We start from the raw sequence: 18,418 nt of genomic DNA, 5'->3' as shown, positions 1-18,418 counted from the left end.
TGAAAGGTTTTTAAAACTCTTTTTCTAATCCTATTACAATTTTGGTCATTAAATTCGACAGCTCTTAAGCAACTGGGGGCTTTTGTGTATATTATTGCTGAAGTCGTGTTTTTTTTTTATTTGATATTAATATTTGTGTAACTCTTAAACGCTGCTAGTGATTGGTACATTCGTTGAGACCAAAAAAGTCAAGCTTGAACGTAAGTATCGTCGCTACTCATTTTCTTAAGCATTAACTTATTATGTTTCGTATATTGGGGCTACCGATTGTTTTGTGAAAAATATTGGCATGTACATGGCAGTTACTACAGAAAGCTTTGTGCTGCGGTTTCGATCATTGCATAATAATATTGTGAATATTGTAATAAGTGTAATCCATAAAGTTTTGTTTAAATCAAATAAGGAATAAATTACCTTGTACTGTCTACTAAACTGCGCAGTGTGGTGTGTCTAAAAGGATTTTTTGCGTTCATTTGACTGAGTCTAGTTCAACTGACAAATCCAGTCTAAATGCCTGTTACAAGTCTATACTGGAAAAAGGCTTCTTTTTATACAAAAATATTGACTATTTATCAAGCAAAACTGATCTACAAATAAAGTAGTACCAACTACTTATCCAACCTCGTACGTAACTCTGGCCTAGGCAATAAAGCTGGACCGAGATTTTTATTAGTCATTGTTTTATATCCCTACGTCGTGCCCTCAGCGTGGGTCGATCTTACTCGGTCGACTTTAAGCCCATGAAAAAAAAATGACATTATTATTATATTAAGTATTCTACTACTCGTTACCTAACCTGCGTCCCCCCACATGCGTGTCGGCAGCGGGTCACGTGCAGCAGCACTACCGCGGCTCGCTGAGCGAGTACCCCTGCGTGTGGCGGAACTGCGCGCGCGTCCGCAAGGGACAGGCGCCCTTCCCCAACCTGCCGCGCCTGCTGAGACATGTCCGCGACCTGCATGTCAACAAGGGGAATGGACGGTTGATGGCGGTGCATGAGAGGTCACGGTGAGTGAAAAGACGTTTGTATTGATTAGAGGTCTACTATTCAGTTTGGAGCAATAAAGTCGCTGGAGTTTCTTGGAGAATCGATACAAAAATCTCTTTTTTTATGTAAGGAAGTGGATGACGGGCAATGAAGTAGGAAGTGTATTTTTTAATGTAAAGAAGCAAAGGACTCCATAAAATGACATAACATTTTTCGTTGCGTTTCGATTTCATATTACAATTTTAAGATTCTGTTCTTTGCAGTTTTTTTTCTATTTTATATCTGATTAATAACGTCGTTGAAGCTTCAAACACGTTTTCTTGAAGTAAGTTTAATTGTAATATTTTCGTTGCAGAAACTTCGTGCCCTCCTCGAAGAAACCGCCCAAACAGTTCAGCACCAATGTACGTAGCGGCGTGATGTCACCTGGAGGTATGTATTGTGTATATTATTTATTGGAGTACGCAATAATAGGGTATTTGATTAAATCTATTAATATACATCTGTATAGTCCGTAAGGATGATAAAAAGCACTTAAGTTTGGTAGTAAAAAGTGTACTGGTAAGTGACTTCACATGACATTTTAAACTAATGTACTTCTAAAAATACGTATTCGTATAAACAGATGTTAGTTTTAGAGCCGATTTTTCAATCGCTAGAAACCTTTTATCTGAAAAATGTTTGACGTTTTGACAGCTTTTGTATAGAAAATATGTCAAACGGCCACATTTATCCCTCAGATGGAAATTAAGTAATGATTGTTAAATCAGCCTTTAGACAGGTACCCAATTTTACATAAGCTGACAAACCAGTCCCTTTCAAATTTTACGTTATATTTTTTTTTTATCAAATATCTATAATATTCATACCCTGTCCCCCCACAGCGTCCCTGTCGGGCATGTCCCCTCTAGCCCGCAACACGCCGTCCCCGGGCGCGGGCGAGGCCTCCCTGTGCGCGGCCCCCGCGGCCCCGCGCCCGCACCTCGACCCGCTGTTCGTGGCCGCTCCCCCCCGCGCGCAGAGGCTCACGCACTCAGAGGCTTACATCAGGTAAGGATTCTAGCTGCAGTTATATGTCCGCTGTGCGAGGATTTATAGCAGGTCAACCTGTCCTAATGGGGCTGATGGGGTAACACATGTCTGTGCCACTCCGTCTGCGCTGGTTTACATGACTTATTTCTCTGTGGGGTATATTGATATATTTGATCATGTGAAATGCCCGCTTTTCGAAGCCGCGTGCATCTGCTCGCATACTCAGAGGTAGAACTCTGAGCTTTCATCAGGTAAGAATCCTGTAAGAACAAGTTAGGAGTGAAATACTCCCACTATACGTGGCCGCGCCTTACTTGCGCACTGAGATATAGGAATATAATATTGATCAAACAAAACAAGAATCGCTTTTCTCAATACTAATCATTCTATGTTCATCTTTAACCAAATATTTTGACGGTTTAACGTGGATAGTTTTAATTTATGGAATTGACAAGTCTACGTACGTCACCAAACGTTCCTAAAAAGTAATTAATGCAGGTAATGATCATTATTTAGAAAACCGATTCTAGTGTACTATAAAGTTAAATTCTTCATCCTATTCCTTTATCCAACCCAGTTTCAATTTCAGAAGACACTTCCCACCTTGACTTGAACCTATTTATACCAAAGCTTTAAGCATTATGTAGTTTTGGCTATGTTTAACCCAAATGCGTAGAACATGTATCATGCGTTCGTATGAGTTCCTCAGTTGGGCAGTACTGCAATTATACCAAGACTCCGCGTTATTTTGCGAAGGTTTCTGGTCACTTGACCTTTTGGGCCGTGTATTGCTTATCCCTTCGGACTAAGCAACCGACCGCGTTGAGTGCAAGTGTGTTTGAGCATAATTTTGCATTCCATTCGTGTGTAGTGATAAAATTTCGTTTGGAGGACAACACCAAATTGGATTCGTTTTCAAAATTTTCGTTTACTTCATGGTGTGCCTATCCTCATATTACCGTGGACTACTCCTGCCTTTGTGTATTTTAGCTTAGGCAGGCGGAAAAATAAGTAAAATAGTTTTTTCTTCGGCTCAAAGAAGAATAAACCGAGACCTTGATGCATCGGGCGTCTCCGAAATAATCATCATCCTTATCTAACCTTTCCTCAATTTTATTTTATTTATTGTCGTATATTATTGAGTTAAGATATGACTTATACTCCGTTGCACTTATTTACACAGATTTAGGTATATACATTTACTATCATTTTAAAAGCATGTAATATGGACAGACATTTAATAATCCCGGTAAAATCAATTACTAGGAGTCTTAAAATGTGGTAAAATTGTTTATTTGTTTTGTGCGTGGTTTTTTTTCATTAAATGCAGGTGTTGGATGTTTTTTGGTTAATGTGGAACAAATAATACAGTATCCAGAAAGGTACAGGCAAAATAAGCCTTTATTGTAATGCAGTGAGTAAATTACTACTTTCAAGTCCATAGCAAAATATAACAGCGATAGAATATAAGCCGTCAATGAATGTGTTATTTAGTTAGTCAAAATTTCTATACAAATTAAGTGTATACAATTATTTTAGAAATAACAGACCGGGGGGATTCTTCTTTGTGAAAAAGAATCAGGACCCGAATTCTAACCAATCCGAGATATTACTGGTGCCATTTGGGCCAGCGGGCACGAACGAACAGTTCCAAGCACTTGTTAACATGCAGCAAAACTCACCGACAGCGATGCAAGCTGTACAAGTAAGTACCGTCATATTTAAAAACGTAGCACTTTTTTAGTCTCGCTAAAGCTGAAAAATAGCTGGAATTAGGGAATGTTAGTTTAAATGAGAAGAAACCGCAGTCGTGTTCTAAATATAATTATGTTGGCACCTTCCAGACATCGAAAATATACGATAGTCGAAGAGTTTTAAATACTTATCTGTGCTGTAAATTGTGATGTAGATTGATTCTGTTCCGCCTTTTATCGGGGGCAAACGTCATGTACAGCACATAGCTCTCATCTGTATTAATAGGATTCATATATATATATTTTGAGCTTTCCAACGCTTACAGAATTTTTAATCCATGGCAGTACTAATATATAAAAGAACTCGATTGTGCTTTGGGTTACTTATGTATGGGTGAAGACGAGGAATAGCGAATTATCGAAATAAAAAGTTTTAAAGAAATGAACGCGATTAATTTCCCATTAGGTTATCTTCACACTTTAATCCGTTTGAATGGTTTTTAGATGAAACTAAAAATTAATAAACCGATACCAATAAATAATTTAAAACTGGATGCGGACAAAATATGTTGGATTGAAGGCGGTCAGAAAGCATCGCTTGATATGAATCAAAATGCGACAGCTACAAGTAAGTATAGTCCAGAATTATTGTTAAGGATATTTAAACGAAAGGCATACAAAAAATTAAAACAGTAGTTGTTACGTAACTTCTTTAGTTAGCTTCCTAATTCAGTATTCCCTAATTGTAGTAATACATTACTTTTAGCTAAGTAGCCAAAAATTTAAGCAAAGAAATAGGGCTCGAACTGTTTCTTTAAATTCGACTGAATCTTATTTTAAATTAAAACAAGTTATTATTTATTTTAGGTGAAATTAAAATACAAACAAGTCAATCCAGTACTTTGCCAGTAACTTCGACAGTCACTTCTGTAAATAATACAGAATCTAAGTGGTGTAAGTACCAAATTGTTTTTAATTGACTGTTTTGTAACAGAACACCAGTGATTTTTTTAACATTTTACACATAATTTTCATCAACAGGTAACATTATTATAGAACCAAAACTAAATAAAATGAAATTAATGTCCATCTCTCGAGCTTGTGATGAAAACCCACCTGAAACCTGTAAGTTCAAAAATACTAAATTTTGCGATTATTTTTGCTAGTACAATTTTACATTACCTTCATAATTTCACATTTTTTCATCAGGCAACATTCCAGTTCAGCCAAAGGTGGAAGAGGCTTCAACCATTTTACCGAGTGATTTGTTTGAGTCAGGTTGGTGGCGAACTTCTTGGTATATTAAGGGGTAGTTATTAGAATGTATGAAGTATTGCAACGCATTACCATAGACCAATAAAAGCTCGGACGTAGCATGCCGGTTCAGGTTTAGTCAGTAAGAGACTGACACTACCCGTTCCCTCCCCCGAGGAAGTGGTTGTCAACGAGGATACCCCGCCTTATAAAAAGGGGGTACTTTGGTATCAGTTTTGAGACTTAATACATTACATTTCATTGTATCAGATGAAGAGGAAATTCAAACGAAATCGGACCCAGAGACTTCGTTCAACTCTATTTATAAAAATGAAGTTACTGACCAATGTAAGTACTGCACTAATAGATGCATAGATTGTTTAATATTGCTATTACATTAACATTTTTATTGCATCAGGTTATATCACTATAGAGCCAAAATTCGACCAAATTCCTTCGACATCCTCCGCGTATATAGACGATTTTGATGAGACAAGTAAGTATCCAAACATTTGGCACTTAAAAGGTTTAATATATGCTTCATTTATATTAAATTTTACAATTTTTCTTGGATCAGCTACTGAGCCAATGCCTTCAACGTCAGATTCTGCCTATTATATGGATGAACCTAGCACAAGTAGGTATTAAAAATATAGAAAAGATTTGTTACCGTACTATCATTTTCAACTTATATATTTTTATTGAAACAGGTATAAACGACATACAGCCAAAACATGATATAGTGCAGACTGCATTGGATTCTATATCTTTTATAGGCGATGAAGAAATAAGCCAGTCAAGTAGGTATATATACAATAATGGTAATTAGTTAATTACCCTTAAATTATACTTACACTTAACGTTTTGTTTAAGCAGGTATAACTGATATTGATCCAAAGATTGAACCAATTCTTTCATCGTCAACTTCTGCGGATTGTATAGAGGCGTTTGAAACAAGTGGGTATATGATACTTTTTAATACAAATTAATAGTAGATTAGGCGCAATAAAAACTAATTTTATATATTTTGACTGCATCAGGTAACATTGCAGAGTCAAACTCAGAACAAGAACCTTCAACATCCTTTGTATTTACAGATGATGAAATTGAGAAAAGTAGGTATCAGTATATCTAGAGTAATGTCATAGCTATCACATTATACATTAAAAATAAATATTTCAATTTTTTTATTAGGTATCGCTGATATTATGCCATCGCTTGAGATAATCCCTTCAAATATCTCTGCTTCTACAGATGATGTTGATATGCCTGAAACAAGTACGTATTTAATGACTAATTAATTATGTTATAGAAAATTGCTCACTATATAGATTTTTTTTATTGAAATAGGTAGCACAAATATACAGACAAATGTAATCCCATCAACTACTTCGAGTAATGATGAATCCGTGCCAGAGTCAAGTAGGTATTTAATTATTAAGTAATATATTTTATTTTCAATGATATACTGATTTAACTAATGCTTTTTGGTAACAGGCAACACACAGCCACCTATTGAGCCAGGGATATCGATTTCTGATACTGAATCAAACGATTCAGCCGTAGCTGCGAGACGTATGTATTAATAGCTGGCGCATGAGTTGGTCTCTTCCTAACGTATGTAGGCGGTAATACGTGGGAAGGAGACAAAAGATAATCTACGTCATTGCGTGCGTTTTATCAATGGCGTCCTCCCCGTCTTGCCGCGCATATACCTTAGGAGGTGACTAGAAACTTGCGCGCGCTCTAAAGTATTATGTATAAATCCACATATAAAGTTGCCTTTCTATTATTTTTCATACATTTACATTGAAGTAACATGACATGTTTTAACTAAGCCCAGGTTTTATTTAAGCACTTTAATTTGAAGCAATGATGTTGCTCTTTATGCACTCTACTTCATCACCCCGTGTCCACTTATAATAAAAAATAGTTAAAGCAAATTTTTATTGGTTTTAAATTCACGTTTTTTTTTCTACACCAGATAATATGAACTGTCAACAGAAGTCTGAGCAAATGACTTCCAACTCGGATGAAATTTGTAGGTAGTGTAGGTACCAGTTTTATATCGATTTTTCTAATCAACCTCCTACTTTAATTCCTAATTCCTATTGCAACGAAGTCGAACAACTTATTTTTTAGTAGCCTCAAAGGGTACAGACGAGGTACAAAGGATTTCGTCTCAATGTTGTAAAAGTTGTGTAGTTGCCTTTTTATACGTACTACTACTGACCACTTAATAAAAGAAAAAACTCTTTACTGTGGCTTTCCAAAAAAGAAATCGTTCTCATTTTGCTTCTGTCACCCGCATTTTCTTCTATTTTTTTCATTTCAAGACACAACTATTGGATTTCGTTGAAAATGGTGTATTGCAACCTGCCGTTTTACTTTCAGCTGAAACACCTGTTCGGCGGGCGTCTCGCTATCGGCCCATAGACCCGCCCGAGCGAATCGTGAGAATAGGTCGTTGTCTTATTAAAAGAAAAGGTATAATATCATTATACAAAAAACTAAAGAGAAAGAAAAAAAGTTTTTAACCTTTTGTACCAAAATTTCAGGGCCAGTGGGAAAGGTAATAATTAAACCACCAAGGAAAACACCAAGAGAAGCAGCGCGAGAGCGATCGCTTCGAGCCAACAACCGGGCAATAAGTCTGTCCAACATACAGCCGTTACTAGAAGTATCGTACGGAACCCCAGAACGAACGGAAATGATGAAAAGACTCAGCGTGGAGTTGGAAGCCGACAGGATTGAGAAACATGAAAGGCGGCACAAAACAAAAATAGCCCATTTAAAACTGGCGATATATAAAGCGAAATTTGCCTTTTACTCGAAGTCAAAAGTAAAACTTTTATAGATAATATACATTTTTATTTTTGTTATTTTATTTTTAATTTTTAATAACAATTACAACCCTTATTCTTCAACATGACGGACAAACCCAGAGTAGTTTAAAAAGGCAGTTTTATACAATATTCTGCATTTTTCTGTAATATTTCAATGTGTAATAAATAAGTCTGTGTTTTTAAATAAATACTTCAACTACTACAATCTCGCCTCACATATGTTTCTTTTACGAAGAAATTAAAAATATGTGTGTGGTCTATGGTCCAGGCCTATTACAGATGCGCTTGCGCACACCTCGCCTCATGCCATCTGCGAATGACATGTGCAACTGAGTATTTGTCTGATTAAAAAACAAAAGCTTTTTTCTTACCTATTTTGACAAGCATATCTCTCTATTAAGAAAGAAACCTTACAAAAATCCCTAAGGAATAGTTTAATGATTTACTCAAATTAATTTACAGGTACATCGAAGGCTTGCACTCCGAGCAGAAATACATAACGCCGTGGGAGAAGTCCCTGACCCCGATGCCGATGAACCCGGACCCGGCACAGTTCAACATGCATAAGGTGCCTGCCCACTGGATGACCGAGGAAGCCATTACCGGCTACCTGGCCCAGGACAAGTCACTCTCGGAAACCGACATACAGAAGATGGATCAGAATTCAAAGATCCTCAAAGGACTTTGCGCTCTAAGAGATTTCATGATGAAAGACGCCCTGTATATATCTAAATGCGTGTATAGTAATAACATTTGATTGTCGGGCGAAGGGTGGTTCTTATGTTATTGCAATAGTAATTGTATTTCATGGTGTAAGGGACATTGAACCTTATGTGCTGTAGATTTTTGAACCAGTGTTGTTTTTTCAAATAGCTCCTGTTTTATTTTTATTCATTTCATAAGGAAAGAAATAAAAGGATTTCTCGCCTACTGCAACTTACTACTAAAACCAAGTAGCACACACAATATAAAGTCCACTTCTTTTGAAACACAAATGTTACCTCTCTATGTGAGGTTTAAGCAAAAATGACACAAATCAATTTTGTGGTTCTATGTCTTTTACATCCAATATATTTTTATAACGAAACATCATGCAAAATCATGTTGTTTAAATGTTAAAGAATCTGTGTAATTCAGTACATTAGCAGTTACACTTCGACGTTTTCTATTGAATCATCTTGATCGATAATGATAATGATATCATAACTATGGGTGTAAGTCACGTTTTGTTTTCTAGTTCATAAGACATTTTTCTGCAGTTGTATAACACTTCATTTTGACAGTACATTACATATTAGATGTTCAACCATTCATATATGATATAAATCAGTCAAGGATTTAATACTATAAATAATAGAATATTAGATTGACAAATCAGTCCCATGTGTTGCTCTTAGTATCAGTAACAATCATGGGATATTTCTCAAATACTTGTGCATGTTACCTATTTGTAATGGTGACTTTAGTTTAAGTATACTTTTAAAATTAAGTGAGGATACCTTGCTGTTAGAGGATAAGAGATCTGTGACCTTTCGTGTCCTAATAAAAGTATTAATTAATATCATGTTTTTTTTTCCGCTAATGTCTAATTTTTCCAAAAATTTGTTTATTTCTTCTGTAACATTTCTATTTGTTTAGCTGTTGGAAGTGTGAAACATACCTATCTATGCTGTTCACGTTGATAAAACTTTACTTGGACAAAATTATGTACCTAACATACAAGTTAATAATGATAGTGAAATAAAGTGAGTGAGTGTCTCTTCAATACTGAGACATAAAAGGTCGGCGCTCATGGATGTATGTGGTACCGTTTTTGAGATCCTGGTTTAGATCCCAAACAAACACTGCAAACATTTTGGCATCGGGGCTGACGGTCAGCGTGCAGTCTGCATGACTCTTGAATCCAGCAGACATGCTTACTTCAATCTTTTAGTCACAGAAACGTCATGTTCCTTTAATAACCTAGTATCATGTCAGTTTTGGACTGAACTATTTACGTATTTTGGAATTCTTGGGGATCCTACAGATACAAAATAAAATTCGTAACTTAGGTAAAGCTTATGTTTAATATGTATGTAATAATAAAAATATAAATATGTATACAGCGCATTGTATGGCATAAATATATAGTCACAGCGTGTGATAAGCAAGTTCAGGCGGACTCCACTTCCTCTTTGATAAGTCTCACTAGGTGACTGAATTTACTGCCGTCAAATATTAGGACCTGGAACAAAGTACAATAATTTTAGAGTATTTTTAATACATGATAAAGTGATGTACTCATTTTTTATTACATCTTATTGATGTCTACATAAACTACAAATGAATATAACAGTGGACTTGGAGTTAATTGACTTTAACATATTTTTGTGGCTAGAATTTATGCTCATGTACTTTTCTACAAGAAAAATATCTTGCCACACAAATCCTGATGACATTTAATATAAATAGAATCATACTTTATCATCAAGCACTACATTATGAATGGCTAATTTGTATTACCTTTCTGCAAGGCGTGAGCGCGCCACCATCGTAGTCCCACTGCGAGAGGTCAGCTTGCTCAGTTACGTCTACATCGAAGCTCGCCAGCGCCTCGTCAGCTATCGGTTTTTCCTCCTGGTTTGCGAATAATACTTCCGATGACTCCTCTGCAAATGAAATAAATGTGTTATTTTTTGCTTTAAATAGGGTCACATCAAAGTCACAGGGTCCACTGCCACGTCTTACATTTAATATAATTTTAGTTATGAAAAGAAAGGACCATTGTGCACCTTGAAGTTATATACGCTTAAAAGAACTCTCCATTTCTCATTGTTGTCAGGTGTGAAATTTACTTAAAGAGTAGTTATAACTGTCTTCCTCTAACTACAGTATTGTGGTTAAAACGTCAAGTGCGTCATGAAAACGTATTTGGTAATAAAATCATATCATATGTAAAACATTTGGTGTCGCACATACTAAAGTAAAACAATCCTACTGCTTTTGTTACTATCATCAATTTTAGGTTAATTAATGTTTTAAAGTATGAATTGATACTTTCAGGAAAGACTCAATAATATTCTATGAAATAACATAAGCAGTCTCAAGCAGAATACTCAAGCCATAATACAATTCATTCATTTCAATACAGTTACAAAGGTGTGAATAAAGAATACTGAACAATATAATCAGTTTATCGCCGTTTCTTCACACAAACACGCTTGTTATGGAACTAAAGAGGTTCGTTTGGAAAACATTGGCATACCTCCTGTGTTGTAAGTTTTGCAGATCCATATGAGGTACTGGAATGTGTAGGGCATGTTCTTCTTGACAACTTTGTCCAGCTCGCCCTGCAGGGATGTGAATAGAGGCACGCTGATAGCTGCCGGAATGTTTAGGATCCTGAAAATTTTGAATTTTTAATATGATTAATTTTGGGAGTTATGCAAATTATTTTTATACAGACAACTTAACTTCATTTTTAAATCCAGTCTGCTTTATAATATTTTTTGGATAGTTTTCATTTGTTACAATAACTGAATAGTACATTATTGATAGATACTTGAAAATGGCTTAAAAAAAGGCTGTGACATTGTAATGTTTTCATGTCATGTATGTTACCTTTCATTGATAACAAGTCCGACATGCTCCGCATCGTTTGACAATATCTTCTTGACTAGTGCCTTAGTTCTGTCATCGGCATTATCATCAGCTAATGTGGTCAGTAGAGTGCGAATCTGTTGTATACATGGCTCTTCCTGGAAACAGTTATCAATGTTGTATTTATAGTCACGGTAAAATTATAACCTTATGCTTGGTATATTTTCATTTTCATCAAATTAAATTAGTTTAGTTGAATTGTTTTTTTATTTATTCTTTATTATCTTTTTAGAGTAGCTATATAGCCTTCACACTAGTCTCAATTTAGGTTGTTGCTATCAGATAACAATTCGTTTTAAACAGGATGCATCTAATAACTAATATGATAATAATTTTATTGTGCTGGCGTACTGCAAGACTATCTATTATGTGTCAAATGATGTGACCTATTGTTACTTAAAATTAAGTAATTCAAAAAACTACGATTAAAATAGAATTCTTTAAAAATTGTATTTTTAAATGTTACTTACTTTTCTCTTAGTAATGTTTATAACAGTTGTAATACCAAATACTCCATCACTGCCATCGTCTTCATCATCATCATCCTGTCCATCATCCAGGCACTGCTTCACAACACTGCCTACATAGTTTTGAGCTGTGAAAAAAGTATATATTTAAAATCTGTACAGTTAAGTATAATAAAAGTATTACTAGGTTATGCAAAGGAGAATTTACTCACAAATAATGATTTGTGCCAGTCCTCCTAATTCGACGTTGGCTTTGAGGAACAGTTGCCGCAGCAGTTGTTTAATGCCATGGAAGTCACAATCCTCAGGATTACGACCTTCGAAGTCAGCTTGTAACTCCTAAAACAAATAAAAAATAAACTATATTGTATGACGTAGCACCTCTGACTAATTTGCCCCGCAATAAATTATTTCAGCGTGTTATGAAAACCTATGAAATTATTATACAACTTTAAAAACAGGTACGTATTACTCATATATTCTAATATCAAAACTTCTCACTAAGAACAATGCGCTACTGCAGAAAATTTAATGGAAATATTTTCATAGTGAAATATAAACAAAGATATTTTTCGGCATGCCATGTGTTTTGTAGGTTATGTTTTGAACTCACCTTATCCCCGACGTAGTTTCCATCGGAATCAAAGTCCGAATCTCTTTCACTGCCAGATTCCTGTTCTTCTTCACTTTCACTGTCGTGGATTTCTATTTCTTTATTTTTCTTGTTCGACATTTTATCAGCCGACACTATCACACGACTTGAAATACAAAACAATAACCACAGACAACACTGCCGAAGTGACTGAAGGAGTACTGACGTTTTATGTCAAAGACACCGGAGGCACAGGTAATAAATGTAACCATTGACAAACCTAAATTAATCTTAAATTTTTAAATATTGTAGCGTAGCTTAAAGGCCAGGTCCATGATTTTAATTCTACTAGTGGTAATTACCTTTATTTACTCGATCGTTAGTCTATGCGAATAAGAAAAACTCAACCATTCCTTTATATAAATTTCGCCATAATACATATTTTACTTTTACATTTAATTATAGTTGCAGAATAAATAAAATGAATACATTTTCAAACTTAATAAGTAATTCTAATGCTGACTTCATTTTTTATAAATATTGAGTAATAACGTGAAGTACGACCAAGATGTCTTGATTATCTGAAATGAAATAGTTGAATTAGTAGCCACTTAGCCATAATTTCTTCATTAAGGTTCCTTCAGTAACCATTGGTTTTAACCTACCGTAGTATAGCTTGCCAAAGAAATAATGGAAAATCCGTATGTAGTAACATGAACATTCTTCTGAGCCCTGAAAAAAATATTTAGTTATTAAGGATAACGTACGATTACGGTTTCTTAAAACTTAACTTAATTTTTGTTACCTATGTAGCATAATAAGCAAGGAGCTCTTGATTTTCTGAGTTGATTTGTACCAACCGCTGTCGTAAATTGCGTCGGATACTCCTTCACTCTGTGTCAAGAGCAAATCAATTAGGGAAATGCAAACCTTTGTCTATAATTTAATGGGAACACACTTATGTAGTGGATAATTAATCAAATCGAGGTTGTATCACGTTGTATGTCTTATATACTTATTTATACTCAATCAACACCAACTTTATATTTTAATAGCTAAGTAAACATATACTTAAATTGTTTTAAACATCGCTTAATGATAAATCCTTTCCGAACAGCAAGTCACAGTCAAAGTTAATATTTCCTAAGTTTTTTCACGCTGACCGTGTAAATTTTCAAGGATCATTTAACTTTGAACACGGAAAAAGGGTAGGAAAGACCCATTCCCTTAAAAAATCCGCAGGCAAAGGTATCAATTTAAAATGGTGACTAAGTAAAATAAGAGCTAGAATTTTTTCGGTCGCTTCCTTATCGGATGGTAGGTAGGTATCTAAACGGAATACATTAGGCAAATTATTTTAGGAGAGCTTGTGGAAATTCTCCTTGGAAATTGAAAAAAAGAAACTGGTGTAGCGCTAGTGATTTAGAAGCTAACTTACTGCGATATTGTTTTTCGTATTCCTGTAATTTAGTAACATTCTACTTACTGACTCCAATAGCCTTTGACCATACCAGCATAACAGCCAAGTTTGAGAAAGAGCAGTTGTAAGAAATGACTTGTAAACCATCTCGTTCCATTTTTCAACTATCTGAAATGTACATTGATTTATAGAATAGCTTCGATACTACAAGGTCCCAAATCGACCTCGTATGATATTCCTGGAGTAAAATAACGCATTATACTGCGCGTAACGACGTCTTTTTCCACAACATGAAAAACTCTACTCTAAGGTCTATTACAAAAATAAATACTAAATGCAATGAATCTACCACCACGTGATAAAGAAATATTAATATGGTTGTAGAAGCGTCACAACGAAATACACACGTAGATCCTCTACGTAGTATCTCTCATCCACACGCCGCAATAGTATTATTTTAAGACGTGGCGGTAGAACCTCTCCTCGAGAAAATATAAAATCCATAGAAACTCACAACACAGCAGAAGCCACAGAAACAAATGATGATTGAACTGTTGAAGAAGTTCACCAGTAACGCGAAGCTGAACATGTCCTCAACGTCTCCAGAAAGCCTGGAGATAAAAATGTAAGTTAGTTTACTTATGAGTACATAAGTATTTAATTCTCTATTAAATCTCTAGGCACTACTTAATACCAGCCTATACGTCTCACTGCAGGGCACAGGCCTCTTCCCTTATACTGAAGGTTTGAGCATCGTTGGCGATTTCAGATTCCAATATCTGGAATCCGGGTACGCACTACTTAGGTACCTATTACAAACAAAATCACACAAAATGTAAATTGTTGTAATCTTTTGAAGGCATAAATGAAAGTAATAAAAAATTACAATAGAAATAGCTGACGCCTTTGATATACAGATAGAATCCACATCCTATGCCGTAAATAAATTATTATGCCAGCAAGATCGCTATATTAAGTGCAAGATCTAAACTCTTTGAAGTGATGGTGATTTCGGCGATTACTACCCGTCTTCACATGTAACAGCCCGAGTAAAAACATTGTGTGCAATGGTGGGTTGTTTCGTAAACACTGTACCTGACTAAAGCTCGATGTCTGACGATGATATTGGCGAGCTCCGACTGGTGTTTCTGCTCCCACTCCTGCTCACTGAAAGTGTCAATGCTTTCCTTGTTCTTTCGGACATATGCAGTGCTGTATTCTGCTTAAAAAAGAATCTATATTAGTATAATACCTAATAAGGCGTAGCCTCATGGTCGCTCGTCGCTCGCGATCTGATCACGTGACCCCGTTTGTAAATTTCCCGCGTCTCGAAAAAGCGACAAAATATCACAGATGGTCGCAGGAAAGGTAGCGACTAAGCTGAAAATGTTGAGCTACGGCCTTTGCAGTCGCTCGTTTGCAGCGACAAATCTGCTCATGTGATATGTAGTGATAAAGCGAAAAAAAGATCGTAGGTAACTAATACACTATAGAATAGAGAAAAGAAGAAAAAAATAAGCGGTCGAGACAAGTCGATTAAAATTACATAAAAGTGGTGCTGTAAACGGTGTCTACATTAATTCCCTTAAATAATGGAATCGGACAAGGTAAATGCTTTAAAACATTTCATAAATATTAGTAAAGTATGGACACAATGTACGTTTAAACCATAATTTTGTTTCCTTATTGTATAGTTTTATCGAGTTTAAAATGTACATTTGTAACTTTTAATCACACTTGTTTCTACATAATAGCATAACAATTAGATTATAGATAATAATGTTTTGTTTTTCGGGAAATTTAAAATGCTCGACCAGATTGTTGCTGCAAACGAGCGACGAGCGACTCCATGAAGCAGCGACTTTGCGGGTCGCGGGAAATTTAAAATGGGGTCACGTGATCATATTTGTCGCTGGCAACGAGCGACGAGCGACTCAATGAAGCCACGCCAGGTATCGAGCGACGACTGCATGAAGAAGCGACTTTTCGAGTCGCGGGAAATTTAAAAAAATGGGGTCACGTGATCGGGTTTGTCGCTGTAAACGAGAGGCAAGCGATTGCGTGCGGTTACGCCTTTAAACATCTGGTTACTCAGGCCTGCATCTTGTAAGAGTAGGTTATTATGTTATTACGAGTAGTTTATTTGTGCAATAAAAACCTTTATAACTTCAAGCTAATTATGCACCACTACATAATATATTTACCTACATCACGATGCTTTACAATGTTATTAAATAAACCTTTTATCCTTACAATAATATGTAGGTGAGTTGGATACATACATAATTTTTAAGTGGAAGAAAAGTCTGCCGTTTACTATTTGCCTTTTAATAATTTTCCGAACAAACCATGAGTCCAAATAAATAGACCTCATTAACCAAACAGCTGAACATCTTACGAATTCATTAAGAGTCAGCACCTCAGTGTCTATGGCTGTTACCGTAATATAAAGAGAATTTGCACCTACCTACGTCTGCACTGCACAGAAAATTTGCCTTTTAATCAAGCTAAAGGGGTGGAACAACACTTCAAACGACAACCATCTTGGATTTTCAAATAAGACGTTCTATCTTTCTCATTACGAACTTGTTCATTGCAAAGTCACTCTGCTTTTAGTTGTTATTGAAAAAAAGTAGTGTAAGTACCTGGTTTTAAATTAAAATAATATTGATAGATTTAACTATATGGTTTTAATTACAAAAGGACGAATAAGGGTCATAGAGTATGATGCTTACCCAAAGGATATGTATCGATCAGCTGTTTATCCAACGGGACATACACAAGTCTTCGTATCCTCACAGCAAGGAGATCGAACTGTGTAGTGATGTGGCTGAGGAAGATGCAGAACAGCAGGTCCCCGCATAACATGAACCAGATGGTAATTAGTCCTGGAAATAGTGTAGGTATTTAAGCTTTGTATATCGTTTATCTATATTATACCATTAGTGGGTGACGGATAGTTACAGAACGCCTTCTCAAATCTCTCTTATCTTTCTCCCTTTTCTTCTTAAATCCTCTTTATTTACTTTTTTTCTTAGGTAATTTTCTTGGGTTTTTGTATTTAGTCTTTGGATTTTATGCTGATTAAATTAAAGGTAATGCTGATTAAGGTTTTATGATTGAATTATTGTATGCCAGCCATTTCATCCTAGGATGGGAGGCCTATGACCAGCATTGGACGTCGATAATCTAAATTGATTGATATCATTATCTTAATGTTGGTCTATCAAGGCTGAGATAGCCTCAAGAATTTCAATCAAATAAGAAACAATCATAATATTATAGCAAGTTTGAGAAAATGGAACGCGATTTAAAAGATTTTCAATAACTACTTTCTGCCAATGTAAATGGTAATGCATGATCTAATATTGAGTTGCATGCAAACTTTGCACCTGCCAGACTTATCTTCATAATATATCTTCAAGTTTCTGTGAAAGGCTGAATGGCAAATGTCTTTGCCTTACATCAATTTGATTAATCTCGTTAGTTACATGGCTCTAACAGTTGAGAAGTGTAATTTAAGTTTCCACAACTCTATCTGTTCTTCATAAATTTATAGTTTGCTTTTGAGAAAGTATGAATAATGGGTCTATATTGAGTTGAACAAATTTATGAGTAAAAACCTTTTGGGATTCATGCAGTTATTTATGATTGGTAGATACTACAAAACTCCTTAATTAACAAAAAGTTAAGATTTTTGAGTACATACTTAAGAGCTTTAATAATATGCCTACCTTTCCGCGTTTTTCCAACTTATGATTTAGGATACATATGTTTTCTTTAAGTGTGGGTGTCATTTTTAATTTTTTAATTAGTTTTATAGTTTCATTTTTTTATTTATTTTAGATAGAACAGCGATTTAATAAGACATATACCCTATTTCTGATAAAGTCTTCCTTCTGCGGCTGAGAAATATACCTAGATGCTGTAACACCATAGCTCTGTAAACCATGTTCCCTCACCATGCCAAGTCTGAGCAATGAGTATGACTTCGTAATAGCCTCTTTTGAACTCGTCGAAGGGGAACCAGTAGAAGAAGGGCAGGATGAGAGGCACCTCCTCCCCTGACATTATCTTGATAATCTCCACGAACGGAGGCGACAGGAAAATGACCAGGAGTGCGTTGTTGCACCAGTAGTAACCTGAATGTAAAATAATATTGTTATTATTTATAAGAAACAATGTTAAAAAGTAATTGAAATTCTGTTTAAGAAAACCATGCGATATTTTCGAGAAAAATATTATAATGCTTTTTTACGAAGATACTAAGCTACCTTCCGCTGATTAAAATTACTGGAAATGATTCCTTTTAATTCTCACCAAATTCAATAACGAAAATTGTGAACTTAACTATGAACCTACTATATGTTATCGATAAAAACCTTTAAATTATTATAAGAAGGATTTACTACGGGAATAAAATATATAGGGATTATTTATACACAAAGCGGCTATTAGGTTCCAAGAATTCTTCAGATCTTATTTA

The 18,418-nt window shown here is 35.3% G+C and overlaps 4 protein-coding genes across 9 annotated transcripts in view; 2 read left to right on the top strand and 2 right to left on the bottom strand.

Annotated features, from left to right (window-relative positions):
• LOC113494716 (protein polybromo-1-like) overlaps positions 1–9,375 on the top strand; it is a 33,323-nt gene extending 23,948 nt beyond the window's left edge. For 5 of the 6 annotated variants that reach the window (XM_026873149.1, XM_026873147.1, XM_026873151.1 and 2 more), the window contains exons 29-32: positions 813–1,008; positions 1,344–1,420; positions 1,873–2,038; positions 8,277–9,375. In XM_026873149.1, the coding sequence (XP_026728950.1) occupies positions 813–1,008; positions 1,344–1,420; positions 1,873–2,038; positions 8,277–8,571 (734 nt within the window). In that variant the 3' untranslated portion in view covers positions 8,572–9,375. The remainder of the gene's footprint in view (positions 1–812; positions 1,009–1,343; positions 1,421–1,872; positions 2,039–8,276) is intronic. The other variant, XM_026873150.1, reaches the window with a different exon arrangement.
• On the top strand, positions 2,396–7,425 carry LOC113494718 (flocculation protein FLO11-like). Its single transcript, XM_026873153.1, has 16 exons — positions 2,396–3,725; positions 4,219–4,342; positions 4,582–4,668; positions 4,756–4,839; positions 4,924–4,992; positions 5,239–5,316; positions 5,387–5,464; positions 5,546–5,605; positions 5,679–5,768; positions 5,842–5,925; positions 6,009–6,083; positions 6,163–6,246; positions 6,319–6,390; positions 6,466–6,543; positions 6,953–7,013; positions 7,363–7,425. The coding sequence occupies exons 1-16, from the start codon at positions 3,687–3,689 to the stop codon at positions 7,364–7,366; spliced, it is 1,167 nt and encodes a 388-aa protein (XP_026728954.1). The 5' UTR covers positions 2,396–3,686; the 3' UTR covers positions 7,367–7,425.
• Positions 9,376–9,861: 486 nt separating the features above from the next.
• Positions 9,862–12,728, bottom strand: LOC113494719 (protein BCCIP homolog). Its single transcript, XM_026873154.1, has 7 exons — positions 12,534–12,728; positions 12,133–12,259; positions 11,924–12,048; positions 11,415–11,551; positions 11,059–11,195; positions 10,317–10,462; positions 9,862–10,038 (listed from the first exon to the last, which is right to left on the bottom strand). Exons 1-7 carry the CDS (start codon positions 12,651–12,653, stop codon positions 9,967–9,969), a joined length of 864 nt encoding a protein of 287 aa, XP_026728955.1. The 5' UTR covers positions 12,654–12,728; the 3' UTR covers positions 9,862–9,966.
• A 78-nt stretch (positions 12,729–12,806) lies between these two features.
• LOC113494720 (odorant receptor 4-like) lies at positions 12,807–18,168 on the bottom strand. The gene is made up of 8 exons (XM_026873155.1): positions 17,895–18,168; positions 16,668–16,820; positions 15,028–15,154; positions 14,447–14,543; positions 13,999–14,100; positions 13,318–13,406; positions 13,178–13,244; positions 12,807–13,093 (listed from the first exon to the last, which is right to left on the bottom strand). The coding sequence occupies exons 1-8, from the start codon at positions 18,001–18,003 to the stop codon at positions 13,037–13,039; spliced, it is 801 nt and encodes a 266-aa protein (XP_026728956.1). The 5' UTR covers positions 18,004–18,168; the 3' UTR covers positions 12,807–13,036.
• Positions 18,169–18,418: the final 250 nt, after the last annotated feature.

Source organism: Trichoplusia ni, chromosome 6 (genome assembly GCF_003590095.1).
Source record: "Trichoplusia ni isolate ovarian cell line Hi5 chromosome 6, tn1, whole genome shotgun sequence".
NCBI classification, from domain to species: Eukaryota; Metazoa; Arthropoda; class Insecta; order Lepidoptera; family Noctuidae; genus Trichoplusia; species Trichoplusia ni.
This window is presented reverse-complemented; position numbering and strand designations above follow the sequence as displayed.

What these genes read in the sequence shown, in the direction of transcription:
- LOC113494718 (XM_026873153.1), top strand. Translation starts at nt 3,687, where the DNA reads ATGCAGCAAAACTCACCGACAGCGATGCAAGCTGTACAA. An exon ending in TGAAGAAATAAGCCAGTCAA is followed by an intron (nt 5,769 to 5,841) that starts GTAGGTATATAT and finishes GTTTTGTTTAAG; the next exon opens with CAGGTATAACTGATATTGAT. An exon ending in TGAATCCGTGCCAGAGTCAA is followed by an intron (nt 6,391 to 6,465) that starts GTAGGTATTTAA and finishes TTTTGGTAACAG; the next exon opens with GCAACACACAGCCACCTATT.
- LOC113494719 (XM_026873154.1), bottom strand. Translation starts at nt 12,653, where the DNA reads ATGTCGAACAAGAAAAATAAAGAAATAGAAATCCACGACAGTGAAAGT. An exon ending in GAAACTACGTCGGGGATAAG is followed by an intron (nt 12,260 to 12,533) that starts GTGAGTTCAAAA and finishes TATTTGTTTTAG; the next exon opens with GAGTTACAAGCTGACTTCGA. An exon ending in ACTGGCACAAATCATTATTT is followed by an intron (nt 12,049 to 12,132) that starts GTGAGTAAATTC and finishes CTTTTTTCACAG; the next exon opens with CTCAAAACTATGTAGGCAGT.
- LOC113494720 (XM_026873155.1), bottom strand. Translation starts at nt 18,003, where the DNA reads ATGTCAGGGGAGGAGGTGCCTCTCATCCTGCCCTTCTTCTACTGGTTC. An exon ending in TCTGTGGCTTCTGCTGTGTT is followed by an intron (nt 14,101 to 14,446) that starts GTGAGTTTCTAT and finishes TGTACATTTCAG; the next exon opens with ATAGTTGAAAAATGGAACGA. An exon ending in TTGCTTATTATGCTACATAG is followed by an intron (nt 13,245 to 13,317) that starts GTAACAAAAATT and finishes TATTTTTTTCAG; the next exon opens with GGCTCAGAAGAATGTTCATG.